This window comes from Mustela nigripes, chromosome 1 (assembly GCF_022355385.1).
Source record: "Mustela nigripes isolate SB6536 chromosome 1, MUSNIG.SB6536, whole genome shotgun sequence".
In the NCBI taxonomy this organism is placed as follows: domain Eukaryota; kingdom Metazoa; phylum Chordata; class Mammalia; order Carnivora; family Mustelidae; genus Mustela; species Mustela nigripes.
The window spans coordinates 188511146-188531775 of record NC_081557.1 but is presented as its reverse complement, the minus strand read 5'-3'; the positions used below and the strand labels follow the sequence as shown (position 1 = coordinate 188531775).

The following is a 20630-nucleotide window of genomic DNA, read 5'->3' as shown; positions in this document are numbered from 1 at the left end:
GTCATTCTATAAGAACAAGACATCAAAAAGAAAATAATAATTTAGTATTATTGAACTAGCTGCTCTGCCAAGAAAATATATGTGGTAAATAAAAATGTGTAAGTTTATAGTTGAAACTCTATTCACAAAATACAATGGTCCTCTACTAGCAGAATTTGAATATTAAAGCTTTTTAATTATATTCTAAACAAAATAATTAAAAATCAATTCCAATAACTTAGAATAAGTGCTTTATTTTTTTTAATTCCCACAAAAACTGAAACTACCATTTACATCAGTTGCAAGAGCAATAAAAAGTAGAAATCAATTTGCTGTAACTCTCGAAAACATGAGCATAAAACAAAACTAAAAGAAACAAAAAGGAAAAACTAAGTACTTCTTTTAAATTGAAGATAATCTGACTGCCTGTGACATACTGACCTGTAGATGTACAAACAGCAGATCTTTTCAAAACAGGACAAGATTTAATTGATTTAGAACAATATTCCAAACAATCCCAACCAAGTTTTCAATTACTTGTTCTGGTTTATTATAGAGTCACAAAAAGTAAATCTCTTCTAATAGGTAACCAGCTGATGCCAGTTCAGAACACTCCACACCAGCACAGCAATAACTATGGAAATTATGAGTTATGACTACAGGAAAAAAAAAAAAAGGAAAACCCAGCACCCAAAATGCACATATTTTATACTTCAATTTAACTGCAATATAATTGTACTTTGGTTAAAAAAAAAAGTTTCCTTAAACTATATGTCAAAAAGAAAAGCAAATGTATCACTTTATATTCTTTTTTTGAATTCAAAAAATATATACGTAATCTTCCTTTGTTTTTAATAAGTTCAAATATGAATTGATAGCAGGGTAATTGGATTCTTTAGGAAAGCTCTATAGAAGAGATGAATACAACATACTGTATCTTCTTTAAGAAGTATGAGCTGAACCGTTAGGCATTCCTTGTATTTTTTTGTATATATTTAAGGAATGCTGTCCTTGTAAACAATTACTTTGAAAAAGAAATACTGAGACCAAAATACATTACTAGAGGATCTCTATAAAAGGTCACCAAAACTACCCTTGCTCATGACATCAGGGAAAATGTTTTTAGAATTTATCTTGTTAGAAAAAAAAAATGCTACCACTTTCTTCCTTTTTCTTTTTTGTGATTATCACAATTAAACATCAGAAGATTTTTTCCCAAATAAATGCTGATGCAAATGTTGATTTCAAGGGCAAACAACTTTCATAAGACTCTATTTCTCAGGCATTTCACCATCTGTTGAGACTGAGGCAGCACTGTTCTGGTGTGAATTGTCACTGGACTCCTGTGAAGTATTCCTTCTGGAACAGCTTATTGGGACCTGAAGCTGATTAACAGATGTAGGCTTAGCAGCACTTGGTGGCTTTGTAGAGGAATTAGATGGAAGTCTATGACGACTACTGTCCTCACCAGAAGTAGATGAATGTCTTTTTCTTCCAAATTCCTCACTAATAGGGGGCTGCAAATTATGAAAGATAGTTTAGTGAAAATTTTACTATTTTTCCTCCTTCCTGATCTAAGGTCAGACTTTTTCAACAAAAAAGGAAACTATGTTGGCATTTCAGTAGATTTTATTAGAATAACAAAAACTTTACAGCAATTTAAGGTATTCCATTTAAATTTCCTCCTTACATAACTCAGTCTACCAGTATTTGTTCATTCTTTCACTCAACATATATTTATTAAGACTCTCGTATGTTTTAGGACTTGAACTACATTGCAGGGCATACATATAAGGCTTGATTCCCTGCCTCCAAGAAAATGTTTCAAAGAGGCTGTTTTCCTTCTTTTTTCAACTTCTGTCAACTGCAAAGCATTTATAACTCTAGTCCCTTCCAACCCTAAACTCCTATGCTAGGCTTGTTTGAATGATAATGTTTAACAGATGAAAGAAAGCAGCAGGGGGAGAAAAGAGATACCAAATCAAATAATCTTCAGTGAGTCTGAAGGTTTATCCAGGATTTCTAGGATAAGGAAACTGGACAGCATTATTGATGGTACTAATTTTAAACATTTTCAAACATTAATATCCATTAAGCTCTCAAATTCCCTCAGACTGTAAGCGGGGGGCGGAGGGGTAGGCAATAAAAAGTTATTCTGCATTTTAAAAAGGTCAGCATTTAAGACCTTTCCAGTTACAAAGATTTAGGAGTCCAGAACTATACACCACCAGCCTAATATTTTCCTTTGGAGACAAGTTAAGACCATAACCTCCTTCTCCAATCCTCCATTATATTTAAAAGCAGAGGCCTGAATTCTTAGTTTCTGTTCAGATAGGGCAAAAGTCACTATCACAGAGCAAGGATGTCTTTGTGACAGAACTGGCTAGGCCACTCTAGATACACCTTAATTCCAGAGACAGGCACTTCTATTAATTCCGTCCCTGGGCCATGAAACCTATTTACACAAAATATAAAACAAACATATTACAATATAAGCAGAGATGGACCTAGCATGCCTTTCACCTCTCTCTCCTCTGTTCTTTTGATTCTTATTTCTTTTTCCTCCTTTTCCTTTATTTTATTTTCTTCTCATTTTTTTAATGCTTTCCTTTTCCTCTTGATATCAAATGTTTAAGGCTTTCTCTTCTGTCTTTATATATGTATGTAACATTCTTGTCTTAATTTTATTATGTGGGGAAACTTAAATCCATGTTATATCAGCATATATTACGAAAAGTATAGAATAAAATTATAAAGAAAGTGAAAAATTTCCAAACTGCTAGTGAGAAATTAGTAACATATCCATATAAAAGTTATTAAATCTATAAAATGTTTAATTACAGGGGCATATCAAAATTAAAGGGAACTGATAATTGTGCTGTGCTTACTTAAGATGTTACCGAAGATGTTAACATTTGGGAAATCTGGATAAACAGAGTATATGGGAGTTCTCTGTACTATCTTTACACCTGTTTTAAAGTTTGATTTCAAAACTAGAAAATTACCGGGACGCCTGGGTGGCTCAGTTGGTTAAGCAGCTGCCTTCAGCTCAGGTCATGATCCCAGCGTCCTGGGATCGAGTCCCACATCGGGCTCCTTGCTCAGCAGGGAGCCTGCTTCTCCCTCTGCCTCTGCCTGCCATTCTGTCTGCCTGTGCTTGATCTCTCCCCCTCTCTCTCTGATAAATAAATAAAATCTTTAAAAAAAAAAAAAAAAAAAAAAAAACTAGAAAATTACCATTTCAAAATAAAAAGTTAAAAAAATAAAAATTGTAAAACCAAAGTTAAGAAGTCACTGATAGTTCAAAACATGAAGGTAATAAAAAGACTACAGAAGTAAGGACTTAAAACTTATGGGATGTCTGGGCAGCTCAGTGGGTTAAGCCTCTGACTTTGGCTCAGGTCATCATCTCCGGGTCCTAGGATGGAGCCCCCGCATCAGGCTCTCTGCTGAGCGAGGAGTCTGCTTCCCCCCTCTCTCTGCCTGCCTATCTGCCTACTTGTGATCTCGCTGTCAAATAAATAAATAAAAATCTTAAAAAAAAAAAAAAAAACTTACATCAATGCGGAAGTCTTCTAACCTCTTAAAGCTACAGAGGTATTCCTGAAGTTTTGGGTCAATAGACTGTGTCTTAGATTGAGAATATTTTAGATAAGCCCAAAACTTTTCCAATCCATATAGCTGACCTAATAACAAAAAAATATATACACAATTAATTATATAGAATTTAAAAAATGATTCATATTAAACATGACCCCATCAGCAACTAACCATTTATCTTCCAGCATATACTTTATCTAGATCTTGAGAATAAGACATTGTAATAATAATGGCAGCTAACATTTAGTAAGCATTTGTTATACAATAGGTGTTATTTAAGTGGCTTTTATGTATTAAACTATTTTGAACCATATAAAAACCTGTAATATAGGTGCTCTTATGTATATTACTGATGAGTAAACTAAGGCTAACAAAGTTAAGTAACTTAACCAAAGTCACACAGATATCAGGTGGTGAAAATGGGATTCAGATCTACGTATGAATCTAGCCCCAAACTTGCACTGTTACCCACCGTGCTAGTCCATCTTTCCAAGTATATGTGCTCATATTACAAAGAATTTTCATGTAATGGAACATCAGTGAGTATTATCTTCATGTTTTTCAAGGGAAAAATGGTAAAATACTACTCCATAAAGGAAACACTTGGGCGTAGTTATTTTCCAACACCTCATAGGAATGACTTTCTTATTATACTGTACCCCATAACCTTCATCAAGAACCGTAATAGTGGCCTGAAGGTCTTAAATGTCCTACTCTGAAGAAAATAGTTCTGAACTCCTTCCCTTTTTCTTGACTCAGGTTTACAATTTGCAAATAAAATAAGATTATTGCAGTTTTTTGTTTTGTTGTTTTACCAGATTCGTAGTCTTTTTTGGTTTCTTCTTGGAAATCCTTAAAAATTTCTTGTCTGAATTTTTTTTCCAGTCCATAACTATAAAACCTGAACAGACACTCTAATCCATACCTGTGGAAAGGAAATAAAAGGTTTATAATAAAAATTTTGCCATGACAATGTAAACATCTATGAGATAGAAGCAAACATGACAAAAATTGCCCAAGCAAAAAAATAAAGGCTTAAAGTTGTATAATTTTTAGTATGCAGTTTTTTTAGCTGAATTGGTTATTTAGTAATCCATATATGGTTTTGGTATTTTTGTATACTCAGCCATAGCACCTCATGGACATATAATGGGAAACTGCAGAATGAGGCAGCCCATGGACAACTATGGTATGGCTTTGGACAGACAGAGGATCTCTCCTTGGTATTTCTGGAGACATGGTCAAAAGATTTAGTGACATTGGGAATGCTTTAGATTTTTTCCAAACCAAGGTTATAATGCATGGTGTTAAATCCTTCTGAACATAATCTTTACTAAAGAGAGAGAAATAAGACTATACTCTTGTGCCCTAGACCTTATGTTAATTGATCCATTCAACTATAAGTGACAAAGATAATTAAATGGCTCCTAACAGATCTTCCCTGCTTTAGTTATAAAGTACATTTCATAAAAGATATTTTGCTAAAATAATTGTAATCACTACAAAAATCAGAAAACAAATTTCCTTGTATTCTTCTATAACTACCTAGAGAACACAAGACAAATTTTGGACTGTGTTAAGCAAACTACATGGGCTCAACCTTTAATTAATGGTGATGAGTAGAACCCATAAGAATGAACAAAGTCAGCAAGATAACAGTAAAAGGACCAAGTCTAGCTTATTCCACTAAAACATGTCACAATTAAAAGATCCCTCAGTTAGGATCCTTAAGTTGTTCTAAGTACCTTAGTGGAATAAAGACTACAATTTCTTCATTACTAGTAACATAATTTTGCCTAGCTTTTATTCCCAATAAGGGGTGTGTGTGTGTGTGTGTGTCTTTTTTAACTACTAGCTTATTTTCAAGATGGAAAGTGATAGTCTGTCCAGAATAAATAAGTTTCTTGGCAAGCCACCAAGAGAAATGTAGGACTACCAACTGCACACCCATCCACTGACCTGAGCTCTTTGCTTTGATAGCCTTAAGTGATGCTCTTCTTTGAGCTTGTATGACTGAAGGCTAAGGACTAAGGACTAAAGAACCACCATCTCAGAAATGACAAATCTTCCTTGATACCTCTTTTATGGGAAATTATATTGATATTTGTTATACATTAGTTTATCTTGGTAAAGGCCAATAGACTACTACAATATTTGGATTTTGAGTTTTATTTTTTATTTTTTATCTTTATTAATCTTTATTATTTATTTTTATTAATCTTATTTTTTGGTAAACCAATTCCAAAGACCAAAACTATGACATTAATAACAGCCCAACTATGCAGCTTAACTGCTGGAGTGAAGAGCAGGGGCAAATGGCCAGCCTCTTGGTTGTTATTTATTCATTTACTCATCCTTATGAGACAGCTTAGATGGAAAACATAAAGGCTGAGAAGCAGAAAGAGCTACATTTGAATTCTAAGCCTGTAATTATATCCCTAAAAATGGAGATAACAATATCCTACTTTTTAAGAATAGATGACATAGGGGCGCCTGGGTGGCTCAGTGGGTTAAGCCGCTGCTTTCGGCTCAGGTCATGATCTCAGGGTCCTGGGATCGAGCCCCACACATCGGGCTCTCTGCTCAGCAGGGAGCCTGCTTCCCTCTCTCTCTCTCTCTGCCTGCCTGTCCGTCTACTTGTGATCGCTCTCTGTCAAATAAATAAATAAATAAATAAATAAATAAATAAATAAAATCTTAAAAAAAAAAAAGAATAGATGACATAATATTTGTAAAGCACTTAGACCAGAGCTGGCACCTTCCTTATTGAAATCATCTTACTGCTAAATTTAGTCAATGGATAGATTAAGTATTGATCTTTCTAATAACAGTAACAATTTATTAAGCCCCTACTGTGTATCCTATGTTAAGACCTTTACATGTTCTGTTTTGCTTAATCTTCACAATAACCCTCTGAGTGTATCTACCATAATTTCCCCTACTTTATACATAAAGAACCTAAATCTCACTGGGAATAATAACTTGTCAAGCTCACAGTAATTAATAGGCTGGGATTCAAATTTAGGTCTGATTTCAAAGCCTTCAGACACTTAACCACTATATTATACTTCCTACAGAAGAGCTAATCCAGGCTAGTCATGAACGTTGCAGAAACAGACCCAAAATGATGTGTTAAAAAGCTACTAGAAAAATACATGGACAACTATAGGAACACAGAAGAACTCCCAACCTAGCCTTGGATGCTCACAGGCATATCAGAAAAGTTATTAGAAAGTCCTGAAGACCAAACAAAGTGTTTGAAAAAAAGAGCAAAATATCCTGAGATTAATTATAACAGTGAACGGGGTGCCTGGGTGACTCAGTCGGTTAAGCAACTGCTTTGGCTCAGGTCATGATCTCAGGGTCCTGGGATCAGTCCCAAATCAGGCTCCTTGCTCAGCGGGGAGCCTGCTTCTCCCTCTGCCTGCTCTGCCTGCCGTCCTCCCTGCTTGTGCTCTCTCTCTCTCTCTGATAAATAAATAAATAAAATCTTTTATTTTATAAAAAAATATAAATATTTTATATTTAAAAATTAAATTAAAATTATGTTATAATTATAACAATGACTTTCAAACTTTCTTATATCCAATATTAAGAAAAATATTTTATCTGGTGACCAAGTTAACACAACACTCACACATATAATGTGTGCACTTAAAAACATAGATAAGTTTTGCAATGATTCTTAAATTTGCATGTATGTATAAATTGTGAAAAAATTTAGCCTTACTATGTTCAGTGCAATCTGATATTTTTCAAACCAGTAAATTGACTTTGCAACCCATTAACAGGTAGCACATCACTGTTTCAATGAGAACATCAAAATCAGAAATAGCAAATTTTGCCCTTTTGCCAATTCAGGTAAACTGGCAGTAGCTATCAAAAGTTTGATAAGACTGTAATCTGAATTCAAGAATAACATTAAACAGTGCTGGGTTTGAATAGAGATGTCAGTAATAACAGAAGAGAGAAACAGAGGTAAACATACTATGTATCTGTCATTCCTGATCAAGATAAAGATTCTGGGAGAAAATTAAATAGTCTTTATTTTTATATATGTCAGGGCAAATGTAATTTATTCCAGAAAAATTTATTTGCAGCATCTTGTATTCCTCTGAAAGATTACAATAACTGATTAACAATATATTCTTATTTAAGACTTGTAAGTAGAACGTGAAGAATGCTAAATTTGAGTAAACAGTGAGTGTAAAATCCTTTTTTCCTCTTTCCATCTCTTCTTCCTCCTACCATTTTCCAGGAATAGTGTACAAGAACCTACTTCATGTTTCTTTTCACCCTTTTAGTCTGGTATAAACACTCTCAAAACTTATTCTGAACATTTCTCAAAGAAAAAAGGTCTAACCTGGATGAAAAGAATGAGATAGCAAAGCAGAGGGAGGAAGAACAGAATATATATAGACATCTAGAAACTATAGTTTGGGTCATTCAGAGAACACATTCTGTACCACTGTTGCCTAGAGAACTAGAGCACTAGCAGGAAAAAGTGAGATTTGATAGATGAGTCTAGACATATCTTAAGAGGCCTTATTTTTTCTTGGCTCAAGTCATCTTCACAACTAGTTTGGCTCTAAGTATTTATCAATTTGGGGTGTATATGCATATGCAAGGGAAGTCTCTAGTGGCTCTTTCAAATTTCATTTGGCCTTTGTGCCATCCTCTAAGATGGCTCCAAATGATCCTACCTCCAGATATTCACAACCTTGGGTAGTCTCCTCCTACTAGATATGGTACCAGTGTTGGTCTGTGTGAACAATATAACATGGCAGAAGTGATGGTATGTCACTTTCAAGCATAGGTTATACAAGACACCAAGGCTTTCATCTTGGAAGTTCTCCATCTTTCTTAGACTATTTGCTCTGGATGAAGTCATGTTGTTAAATGCCCACTGAGAGAGAGGCCTATGTGGTGAAGAACTAAAACTTCCTGCCAACAGCCATGTGAATAAGCTTGACTCCTCCAGCCTGAGTCAAGTCTTCAGAGACGGCATCCTGGTCTAACACCTTAACTGCAAATGAGACATCTAAGTCAGAACCACCCAGCTAAGCTATTCTTAAGGCCTTGACCCTTAGGAACTGTAAACTAATAAAAACTTGTTGTTTAATCCTTTGAGTTTTGGGATAATCTGCAATGCAGCAATAGGAAACTATTATTGCCCTCTCTCTAGTTATGTTGTGCTACTTTCATAGTTCAAACAGGGCTACTTCAGTACTAGCTTTTGTGTTCTTTTTTTGAAAACTCCCTTTAACTGTAAAAATGTGAGAAAATATTTGACCTGTAATTTTCTTTTGCATCTTCCCAAGCAAGTTGTCTAAATTCCTCATACATTTTTTTATTGAAGTGATCTCTGAGGAAAAAGGACCAGAAACGAAAGAGGGTATTCATTTCTTGGGACTGGCCAATTCCCAAGCGTTTTCTCTCTGGAAAAAGTTAAAATAATAAAACATTTTTTTGTTAAAGAAACTTATTAAAGTCAAAACAGCAGACATTTTACATAACCTAAAACAAGGAACGTTAAAACACATTAATCTCCAAAATGTATTTGGGTTTCTTCTAAATAAGGGACAGATATTAATCCATTTCCTGACTCATTGCTCAAATCTAAGCATTCGTCAGTACTAATAAGAATATGCTAAACTTTATTTCTTAATGAGTTAAGCTACAAAACACATGAATACTTACCTAAGGTAATTAAAACAAAATAAAAGAATATCTTAACCTGATATTAAATATCACATTTATAAATATATTTTAGTTTTAAACATAGCTACATAAAGGACAAGCATCTTACCACTTAGACATCTTCGACGATACTTGTGGTACACTTGTTGGGTAAAGCCATTTTCCTTCAAAAGTTCATGAGAAGGGTGCTGGAACTTTGGGAATGATTGAGGAGTACATCCATAACTTCCTACTAGTGGTGCACCTTCTGAAGGTGAAGCATTTGAACTGCTGTTTGAGGAGGGGGGGAAAAAAGCCTTCAAACTGAAATATCAAGAACCAAGTGTTTAAACCAAGTGTTTAAACAATTTGTGCTATTTGTTCGTTATTGCATCTGAACATTAGTCCCTAACACTAAACTAATGACATAAAAATCTAATTGCTATTTATGTTTAAATAGCATATTTAACAGGTATATTCAGAAGATGATAAAAAACATGGTTATAAATTCTCAAATTAAAGCAGTAAGTAGAAGCAGATACCTGAATAGCTAGCTTATTCCTCTTCCAGATCTATTACTAGTTTAATTTCTTATGTAGGGGAGAATTTTTCAATTTTCATGAATAATTAAGTAAATGAAGTAAGTTGGATAAATGGAAATGAGAAATAATATCTGGCACAAAGATAACAATTTCATGAGTCCAGAGACATACTTGCAATTCTGTACATCAATTTCATTTCTGAAATATCTCTGGAATTGGTCTTTTCCTTTTTGTCTGCATTCTGTTATTCAAATTCAGGCTTCCTTCCTCTTTCACTCAAACTAACTGGTCTCCTAATTTTTCCAATCTCCCTCCTCTATCCTACCACCAAAGTGATCTTCCTGTGTTTTGTTTTTTGTTTTTGCTTCAAAGTGATCTTCCTAAAACTGTGATCTAAATCAGTGGTTTTCAATGTGTTGTCTGTGGATCCTTGGAGGGGTTCCCAGGAACTCTTCAGAAAGTTTGTAACACAAGACCATTTTTCACAATAACACTAAGGTATTATTTGCCCTTTTCACTGTGTTCACATTTGTACTGAATAGTTACTAAAGCAATGGTGTAGAAAACCACTGATGAAAATTGAGGCAGTGGCACAAACTTTACATACTAGTGATTGTATTATTCACTGATGCCAGTTTCAACTTAAGATTCCTTGATGGAGCAAAAAAAATTAACTATGTGAAATCTCAAGCCTTGAGTACCTGTCTTACTGCATGTGACAAAATGGAACAAAAACTTTAGTTTTATAGACAGTTCTGGAAATGCTTCACAACAATGTGAAAATACTTAACATTCCTGATCTGTACACTTAAAAATGATTAAAATGGTAAATTTTTATGTAGTTTTAAATCACAATTAGAAAAACATGGGAGGCGCCTAGGTGGCTAATTGGTTAAGTGTCCCAACTCCTGGTTTCAGCTTGAGTTATAGCCTCGGGGTCCTGGGATCGAGCCCCAAGTCAGGCTCTATTCTCAGCTCAGAGTCTGTTTGTCCCTCTCCCTCGGCTCTCCCCCATCCCCCACCACTGTCCACTCTCTAAAAAAGAAATAAAATCTTTTTTTTTTAAAGGGATGAAAGCATAAAGCACTTTTGTAGCATTATCAAAGTATAATGGCTATTTTAATGGATTGAATGTGCCTTGAATTCCTAGCTCCTAATATGAAGGTATTAGGAGGTAATTAAGTCATGAGGGTAGCGTTCTCATGAGTGGAGTACGTGCCCTTATAAAAAGAAACACAAGATAGCTTGCTTCTTTTCTTTCTGCTACTTGCCATGTAAGGATACAAGAAGATAGCCATCTGCAAAGCAGGCCCTCACCAATACCAGATCAGTTGGCACCTTCATCCTAAAACTGTGAGAAATAAACTTAAGCTACCCAGTCCATGCCATATGTGTTAGAGCAGCTCAAACTGAGACAGTTGTCTTAAGTCAAAGCACTTGTGTGATAAAGTTGTGAGCTGACCTAATTGATTTTTTCATGGAACACCATTTCTAACTGGAAAACAAACAAATTATGGTTATTCAGACTTCATTTTGTGTCAGATATTTCCTTGAAAATGAAAAAAATGAATCTATAATGTCATGGAAAACTGAGCTTTAATGCAAATGTTCGAATTTTTGAAACCTTGTATTTGTCACCAGGAGCCTGATAATTTCCACTAATATTTAGACTTTCCTAATGAAATCAGTGGTGATTTTTTTTTAGGAGTTTGTATATGCATGTGTGCGTGTATGGTAAAATATACACAACATTTAATTTTAATCATTCTTAAACATGCTTACTATTCATCAGCATTAAATATTCTCAATGTTATATAACCACCACCACTCTCTAGCTAACAACTCTAACAAAAACTCTATTAAACAAAATTAGCCCTTCTTCATCCCTTCAGCTCCCAATATCTTCTATTTTACTTTCTCTCTTTTAATTTGATTATTCAGCATACCTCATATACAAGTGAGAAGATACTCTACTCACCCTTTGAGACTGACTTATTTCATTAAGCATGTTTTCAAGGTCTATCTATGTTGTTGCAATAAGTTAAACTTTCCTTCTTTTATATGGTTGAATAATATTCCATTATATGTATATACCATATTGTGTTTATGCAGTAATCTGTTAAAGGACATGTGTTGTTTACATCTTTTGGCTGTTATGAATAATACTTGTATAAACATGGACTTAAAAATGTTTGTTCAACTCCCTGTTTTCAATTCTTTTGGATATAACCCTCAGGAGAGCAATAGCTGGAACATATGGTAATTGTATGTTTTAACCTTTTGAAAAAATGACGAACTGTTTTGCAGTGGCTGTGGCAGTTAATATCTTCGCAAACAATGTTCAAGAGTTCCAATTTCTCCACATCTTCACAAACACTTATTTTCAGGTATAAACATATGTATTTATTTAAGTATGCCCATGGGGCCTAAACTCATGACCCTGAGGATCAAGACCTGAGCTGAAATCAAGAGTTGGGTGCTTAACCAACCAAGCCTCCCAAATGCCCCATCTTTTCAGCATTTTAAAAATTTATAGATTAGCTATATATATTAGATAGCTTAGGCTGCCATAACAAGATACCACAGGCTGGACTGCTTAAACAACAGAACTTTATGGTCTCACAATTCTGGGGGTCAGAAGTCTATTAGAAGGTGGAAGAGGGGCAGTAAAATATCCTGTAGACTGAAAAGGTACTTTGAGACCAAAATACAAACCAAGCAACTCCAACTGTTTAGCTTTTTATTTAGGGAAACTTACTGACAGGAGGATCGGGTGGACAGATGATCTTAGCACTAAGCAGCTATTTTCCACAAAGTCTAGAACTTAATCTATAGAAATTATAGAGCAGGGGCATCATTGTGGGGAGGTTGAAGGGCAGTCATCTAAAGTAGCACTATCTGTGTGCCAGAGGGATCTCTACTATTCATCTGAAGTGGCACAATCTGTACACCTTCCCTCATTCCAGCTAGAGCACACATTAACCTCCAACAGGCCTGGAACATGTGGCCCTGTGGAAGGTCACTGTGCAGACAAGAACAAGATCAAAAGCAAAAGATGGAATCACTATTGTCAGCAGTCCTACAAAGTCCAACATTAAAGGGGCAGCAGCATTGGTTTCTGGTGAGGCTTCCCTTCCTCGCTTACAGACAGCCACTTTATGTGTCTTCACATGGCTTTTCCTCTGTGTATATATAGAAAGAGATCTCTCGTGTTTCTTCCTCTTCTTACAAAGACACCAGTCCTATTAAATTAGGGGCCACTTTTATGACTTCATTTAACTTTACCTTTAATGGGTCTCCCTGTACTATCTCCAAGTATAATCACACTGGGGGTTAAGACTTCAACATTTTAAGGAGAAACCATAATACCATGCTAGTAGGTATGAGGAGGTATCTCACTGTGGTTTTTTATTTGCATTTCTCTAATGACTAATGATATTGAGCATCTTATCATGGGCTTATTGGCCACTTGTATATCTTCTTTGAAGAAATGTCTATTGAAATCCTTTGCCTATTTTTGAATTAGGTTTTTGAAGTACATTATATATTCTAAATATTAATCCCTTAACAGATACTTGATTTGCAAACTTGATTTTCTCCTATTGAATAGGTTGTCTTTTGACTCTGATACATAAAAGTTCTTAATTATAGAGGTGCCTGGGTGGCTCAGTGGGTTAAGCCTCTGCCTTCAGCTCAGGTCATGATCTCAGGGTCCTGGGATCAAGCCCCACTTCGGTCTCTCTGCTCAGTGGGAGCCTGCTTCTCCCTCTCTCTGCCTGCCTCTCTGCCTATTTGTGATCTCTGTCTGTCAAATGAATAAATAAAATCTTTTTTAAAAATTTCTTAATTATAATGAAGTATAATTTATTTTTTTTCTTTTGTTACCTGTGCTTTTGGTGTCATAGAAGAAACCAATGTCAAATCCAGAGTGATGAAGATTTTCCCTTATGCTTTCTTCTAACAATTTTATAGCTTTAACTCTTAAGTTTAGGTCTTTGATCAATTTTGAGTTAATTTTTTTATACAGGGTATAAGGTCTGGATCCATGCTTATCCATCCTTTTCCATGTTGGATATTCAATTTTCCCAGTAGCATTTGTTGACAAGATGGGCTTTTTCTTTACTGGACAGTTCTAGCACCCATTTTGAAAATAAACTGACCAGATATATGAGGGTTTATTTCTAGGCTCTCTATTCTATTCCATATGGTCCACAGGACCATAATATATTTTTTTAATTTTTAATTTTCTTCTTTTTTGTTTACAATTTCTTTTTTTAAAGATTTTGTTTATTTATTTGATGGGGGGGTGGGGGAGAGAAAGCAAGCACAAGCAGGGGGAGCGACAGGTACAGGGAGAAGCAGGTTTCCCACTGAGCAAGGAGCCTAATGTGGGGCTCAATCCCAGGACCCTGCAATCACGACCTGAGCTGAAGGCAGTCACTAAACTGACTGAGCCACCCCGGTGCTTTAGTTTAATACTGTAGCTTTGTAGTAGTCAGGAAGTGTTAGTCCTCCAATTTTATTCTTCCTCTCTAAGACTGTTTTGGCTTCTCAGGACTCCTTGCAGTTTCCTATGAATTTGAGAATAAGGTTTTCCATTTCTGTGAAAATCATTGTCAGACACACAGAACAATGGAAGAGAATAGAAAACCCAGAAATGAATCTTTTTTTATGGTCAACTAATCTTTGACAAAGCAAGAAAGAACATCCAATGTAAAAAATGTAAATGTAAAAATGTAATGTAAATGTAAAAAATGTAATGTAAAAAAAACAGTCTCTTAAACAAATGGTGGTGGGAAAACTGGACAGCGACATGTAAAAGAATAGAACTGGACAACTTTCTTATACCATACACAAAAATAAATTCAAAATGAATGAGAGACCCAAATATAAGACAGGAAACCATCAAAATCCTAGAGGAGAACACAGGCAGTAACCTCTCTGACATCGGCCATAGCAACTTCTTACTGGACAGGTCTTCAGAGGCAAGGGAAACAAAAGCAAAAATGAACTACTGGGACTTCATCAAGATAACAGACTTCTGCACAGTGAAGGAAACAATCATCAAAATTAAAAGACAACCTTTGGAGTCGGAGAAGATATTTGCAAATGACATATCAGATAATGGGTTAGTATCTAAAATCTATAAAGTACTTATTGAATTCAACACCAAAAACAAATAATCCAGTTAACAAATAGGCAGAAAACATAGGCATTTTTCCAAAGAAAACATCCAGATGGCTAACAGACATCACCAGCAAAATACAAATCAAAATGAGATAACATCTCACACCTATCAGAAAGGCTAAAATAATAACATAGGAAACAACAGGTGTTGGTGAAGATGTGGAGAAAAGGGAAACTCTCTTACACTGTTGGTGGGAATGCAAATTGGTATAGCCACTCTGGAAAACAGTATGGAGGTTTCTCAAAAAGTTATAATAGAGAACTGCCCTCTGACCCAGCAATTGCACTACTAGGAATTTACCCAAAGGATACAAAAATACTGATTCAAAGGGGCACATGTGTCCCAATGTTCATAGAAGCATTATCAATAATAGCAAAATTATGGAAAAAGCCCAAATGTCCATTGACTGATGGATAAAGAATGTATGGTGTGTATGTATGTATGTGCATATACATCTATATGTATATACATATATATATATGCAATGGAATATTACTCAACTATAAAAAAGAATGAAATCTTGCCATTTGCAACAACATGGATGAAGATAGAGAGTATTATGCTAAGCAAAATAAGTCAGTCACAGAAATAAGTCAGACTTCATTCAGGTGTGGAATTTAAGAAACAAATCAGATGAACACAGGGGGATATTAAAAAAAAAGAGAGGCAAATCATAAAACAGACTTTTAACTATAGAAGACAAATTGAGGATTACTGGAAGGGAGGCTGTTGGAAGGATGAGTTAAATGGGTGACAGTTATTAAGGAAGCCTCTTGTGATGAGCACTAGGTGTTATATGTGAGTGATGAATCATCAAATCCTGCCCATGAAAGTAAAATTACACTTTGTGATAGCTAACTAGAATTTAAATAAAAATTTGGAAGGAAAAAAAAAAAGGAAAAGGCTGTTGGAATTCTGATAAGGATTTTGTTGAATCTATAGATCACTTCAGATAGCACTGATATCTTAACAATGTTGAGTCTTCCTATCCATGAATATGAAATGTCTCTCCATTTATTTAGGCCTGCTGTAATTTTTTCAGCAATGTTCTGTAGTTTTCAGCATACAAAACTTTCACCTCTTTGGTTAGATTTTTTTCCCCCTAAGTATCTAATTCTTTTAGGTGCTAATGTAAATAGAATTGCTTTCTTAATTTCCTTTTCAAATTGCTCAAACGCTGGCATATAGAAACACAACTGATTTGTGTTTTGTACCCTACAACTTTGCCAAATTTGTTTGTTAGTTTTAGTATCTTTCTCATTAATCCTCTGAGATTTTCTATATATGGAATCATACTACCTGTGACTAGAGATAGTCTTACCCCTTCCTTTTTTTTTTTTTTTGTTTAGTTTTTTTTGTTTGTTTGTTTTTTAATTCATTTGAGAGAGAGAGCATGCACAAGCAACGGGAGAGTCAGAAGCGGGGGAAGAGGCAGAAGCAGACTCCCAGCTGAGCTAGGAGCCTGACATGGGGCATGATCCCAGGACCTGGAGATCATGACCTGAACTAAAGGCAGATGCTTAACCATCTGAGCCACTCAGGCAACACTTACTCCCTCATTTTTAATTTGATGTCTTTCCTTTCTTTCCCTACTAGCTCTGGCTAAAACTTTCAGTACAACTTTGAAGACCAACAGTGAAATCAAATATCCTCCTTATTTATTTATTTATTTGACAGGGAGACAGAGAGCACAAGCAGGCAAAATGGCAGGCAGTGGGAGAGGGAGAAGCAGGCAGTGCTGAGCAGGGAGCCTGACGCAGGGCTTGATCCCAGGACCCTGGAATCACAACCCAAGATGAAGGCAGAGCCTTGTCTTGTTTCTGATTTTAGGAGAAACAAATTTCAGTCTTTCACCATTGAGAATGATGTTAGCTGTGGTTTTCTTATAAATACTTTTTACCATGTTGAGGGATTTTCCTTCTATTCTTAGTTTTCAGACTTTTTAATCATAAAAAGATGTTGGATTTTGTCAAATGTTTTTTCTATGTCAACTGAGATGATCATGTAGTCATTTCCTTAATTCTTTTTTAAAAAATCTTAAAATTAATAAATAAATAACTTTATTGTTTAATAATATATAATTATATAATACTTTTATTATAAATTTAATTTTTATTTTAGAGAGAGTCAGTGTGTGCAAACGTGGGCAGGGGGAGAGGGAGAGAGAGAATCCTTAAGCAGACTCCCCTCTGAGCTTGGTGCTTGATGTGGGGCTTAATCCCAGGACTTTGAGATCATGACCTGAGCTGAGATCAAGGTCGGCTGCCTAACCAACTGGGCCACCCAGGTGCCCCAGTCATTTCCTTAGGTCTATTAATATGATGTATTACACTGATTTTCTTAGTTGAACACTCTTGCATTACTGGGATAAATTCCATTTGGTCATGGTGAATAATCTTTTCAACACACTAATGGACTTTTTAAAATTTTATTTTTATTTATTTATTTTTTTAAGTAGGATCCAGGCTCAACATGGAGCTTGAATTCACAATCCTCAGATTAAGAGTCATGTGCTCTACTAACTGAGCCAGCCTAGTGTCCCTGACAACTGCTGGATTTCATTTGTTAATATTTGGTGAGAACTTCTGCATCTATATTCATAATTCACTTCTGCATCATTCACTTCTGCATCATATATTCATAATTTTATTTTCTTGTGATGTCTTTATCTGGTTTTGGTATCAGCATAATGTAGGCCTCATAGAGTAAGCATTCCCTTCTCTTCAAATTTTTGGAAGAGTTTGAAAGAGATTAGTGTTAATTCTTTAACTATCTGGTAGAATTCACTTCAAGTGGAGCCATTGGTCTGGGATTTGTTAGGGGAAGTCTTTGATTACTGATTTGATCTCTTTTATGCATGGGTTCAGATTGTCTATTTCTTCTTCAATCAGTTTAATTTGTATGTTTTGAGGAATCTGTTCATTTCTTCCAGGTTGTCTAATCTGTTAATGTATATTTTCACACTAATCTCTTCTAATCCTCTTATCTCTGTAAAATTGGTTAGTTATGTTTCCATCTCTATTTCTGATTTTAGTTATTTGCATCTTCTCTTTTTGCTCTGGCAGTCAGCTAAAGAAGCTTTGTTAGTTTTGTTGATCTTCTCAAAGAACCAACATTTGTTTTTACTGATTTTCTCTTCTCTTTATTGTTTATTTTTGCTCTCATTTTCAACATTTCCTTCCTCCCTTCTGCTAGCTTTGCATTTATTTTGCTCTTCATTTTCAAGTTTCTTAAAATATAATGTTAGGTTACTGATTTGTGAACTCTTTTCTTTTTAAATGTAGGCATTTATAGCTATAAATTTCTCTCTGAGCACTGCTCTCCTTGCATTCCTTTAAGATTTGGTATGCTGTTTTCACTTTCATATCTCTCTCAGTATTTTCTAATTTCCTTTATGATGTCTTCTTTGACTCATGGGTTAAAAGTGTGTTGTTTAACTGCCACATACTTGTGAATTTTCCAGTTTTACTTCTGTTATAGATTTCTACTACCTTCATTCCACTGAAATCAGAGAAGATATCTTATATGGTATCACATTTAAAGTCTACTAAAGCTTTTGTTTTGGCCTAACACATGGTCTATTGTACAAAACGTCCTGTGTATACTTAAGAATGTATATTCTGTGCTGTTGTTGGGTAGACTATATTATACGTATATATACGTATACATATATATATTCTGCTAGGTCTAATTGGTTTATTGCATTGTTAAGGTTCTCTATTTTGTTACTCATCTTATGTCAACTTGATTTATGCATTATTGAAAGTAGTGTATTGAAATCTCCAACTATTCTTGTAGAAATGTTTATTTCTCTAATTTTTTTCAATTTTTGCTTCATACATTTTTTTTTAAAGATTTTATTTATTTATTTGAGAGAAAGTGGTGGGAAGGGCAGAGAGAGAGAATCTCAAGCAGACTTCCTGCTAAGATGGAACCTGACAAGGTGCCTAGATTTCACAACCTTGAGATCATGAGCTGAGCTGAAATTAAGAAATGGATGTTCAACTGACTAAACCACCCAGATGCCCCAATTTTTGTTTCATAGACTATGAGGGGCTGTTAATAGTTACATATACGTTTATACAATTAACCCTTGAACAATGCAGGAGTTAGGGGTGCTGACACTCTACACTAGTCAAATATCTACATGTAAATTTTGACTCCCTAAAAAGTTTACTAATAGCCTACTGTTGAAGCCTTGCTGTCAGAAGCCTTGCTGATAACATACACAGTTAATTAACACATACTTTGTATGTCATGTGTATTACATACTATACTTTTATAGTATGTAAAGAAAAGAAAATGTTATTTAAAAATCATAAGAGGGGCGCCTGGGTGGCTCAGTGGGTTAAGCCTCTGCCTTTGGCTCAGGTCATGATCTCGGGATCCTGGGATCGAGCCCTGCATTGGGATCTCTGCTCAGCAGGGAGCTTGCTTCCCCCTCTCTCTCTGCCTGCCTCTCTGCCTACTTGTGGTCTCCCTCTCTCTGTCAAATGAATAAATAAAATCTTTTAAAAAATCATAGGAGAGGGGCACTTGGGTGGCTCACTGGGTTGAAGCCTCTGCCTTCAGCTGAGGTCATGACCCCAGGGTCCTGGGATCCAGCCCCACAGCAAGCTCTCTGCTCAGCGGGGAGCCTGCTCCCCCCCCCCCACCTGCCTCTCTGCCTACTTGTGATCTCCATCCGTCAAATAAATAAATAAATAAATAAATAAATAAATATTTTTTAAAAATCATAGGAGAAAATAATATTTATAGTACTCTAGTGGGGATGTAAGTATAGCTGGATTATATGAAACTGTATTCATATCAGTCAGCCTAGGATTTATTTTAGCTAAATTCTGCAGATTAGGAACAAATAAAATGGAAAGAGATGAGAGTCTACTCAGCTTGAGATCTGGAGATATTAGAGGTATAAAATAAGTCTAAGAGCAAGAATCTAGAATTCAATAAAAATTTATAAGACACAAACTAACAAGAAAATTAAAATTTTTAATAAAAAATAATGCAAAAAAAAAAAAAAACCAAAACAAACAGAAGGATATATACATCAGATGACCCACCTATTGGCATGATCACACAATGGACTTTAAAATAACCATGATTAGATTATTATGTTGAAGGAATTCATGGAAAGGAGAAAATGCATGATAAAAAACTTCTGCAGGAAAAAGAGAACTATTAATAAGAAGTCAAATGGTAATGCAAAATATATAAAGCACAATTATCAGAAATGGAAAATTTCTCTGATGAGCTTATCAGGAGACAGGACACAACTAAAAATGAACAAGGGTCAATCAAAATTACCCAACATGAATTACAAAGAGAAAAAGTAGAAAAAAAAAGATCAGATCATCTAAGAGCTGTGAGATATTAACAAATGATCTAATATACATGTAATTGGATCCCAGAAGTAGGAACAAACAAGAACACAGGGCAAGGGCGCCTGGGTGGCTCAGTGGATTAAGCCGCTGCCTTCGGCTCAGGTCATGATCTCAGGGTCCTGGGATCCAGTCCCACATCGGGCTCTCTGCTCAGCGGGGGGCCTGCTTCCTCCTCTCTCTCTCTCTCTCTGCCTGCCTCTCCATCTACTTGTGATCTCTGTCAAATAAATAAATAAAATCTTAAAAAAAAAAAAAAAA

The 20630-nt window shown here is 35.2% G+C and overlaps 1 protein-coding gene across 4 annotated transcripts in view; it reads right to left on the bottom strand.

Moving 5' to 3' along the window:
• Positions 1–213: 213 nt before the first annotated feature.
• The window catches only part of LARP1B (La ribonucleoprotein 1B), a 123123-nt gene continuing 102706 nt past the window's right edge, over positions 214–20630 (bottom strand). For all 4 annotated transcript variants that reach the window (XM_059378253.1, XM_059378240.1, XM_059378244.1 and 1 more), the window contains 5 exons: positions 9389–9549; positions 8873–9017; positions 4395–4504; positions 3538–3665; positions 214–1496 (listed from right to left, as the gene is read on the bottom strand). In XM_059378253.1, the coding sequence (XP_059234236.1) occupies positions 1251–1496; positions 3538–3665; positions 4395–4504; positions 8873–9017; positions 9389–9549 (790 nt within the window). In that variant the 3' untranslated portion in view covers positions 214–1250. The remainder of the gene's footprint in view (positions 1497–3537; positions 3666–4394; positions 4505–8872; positions 9018–9388; positions 9550–20630) is intronic.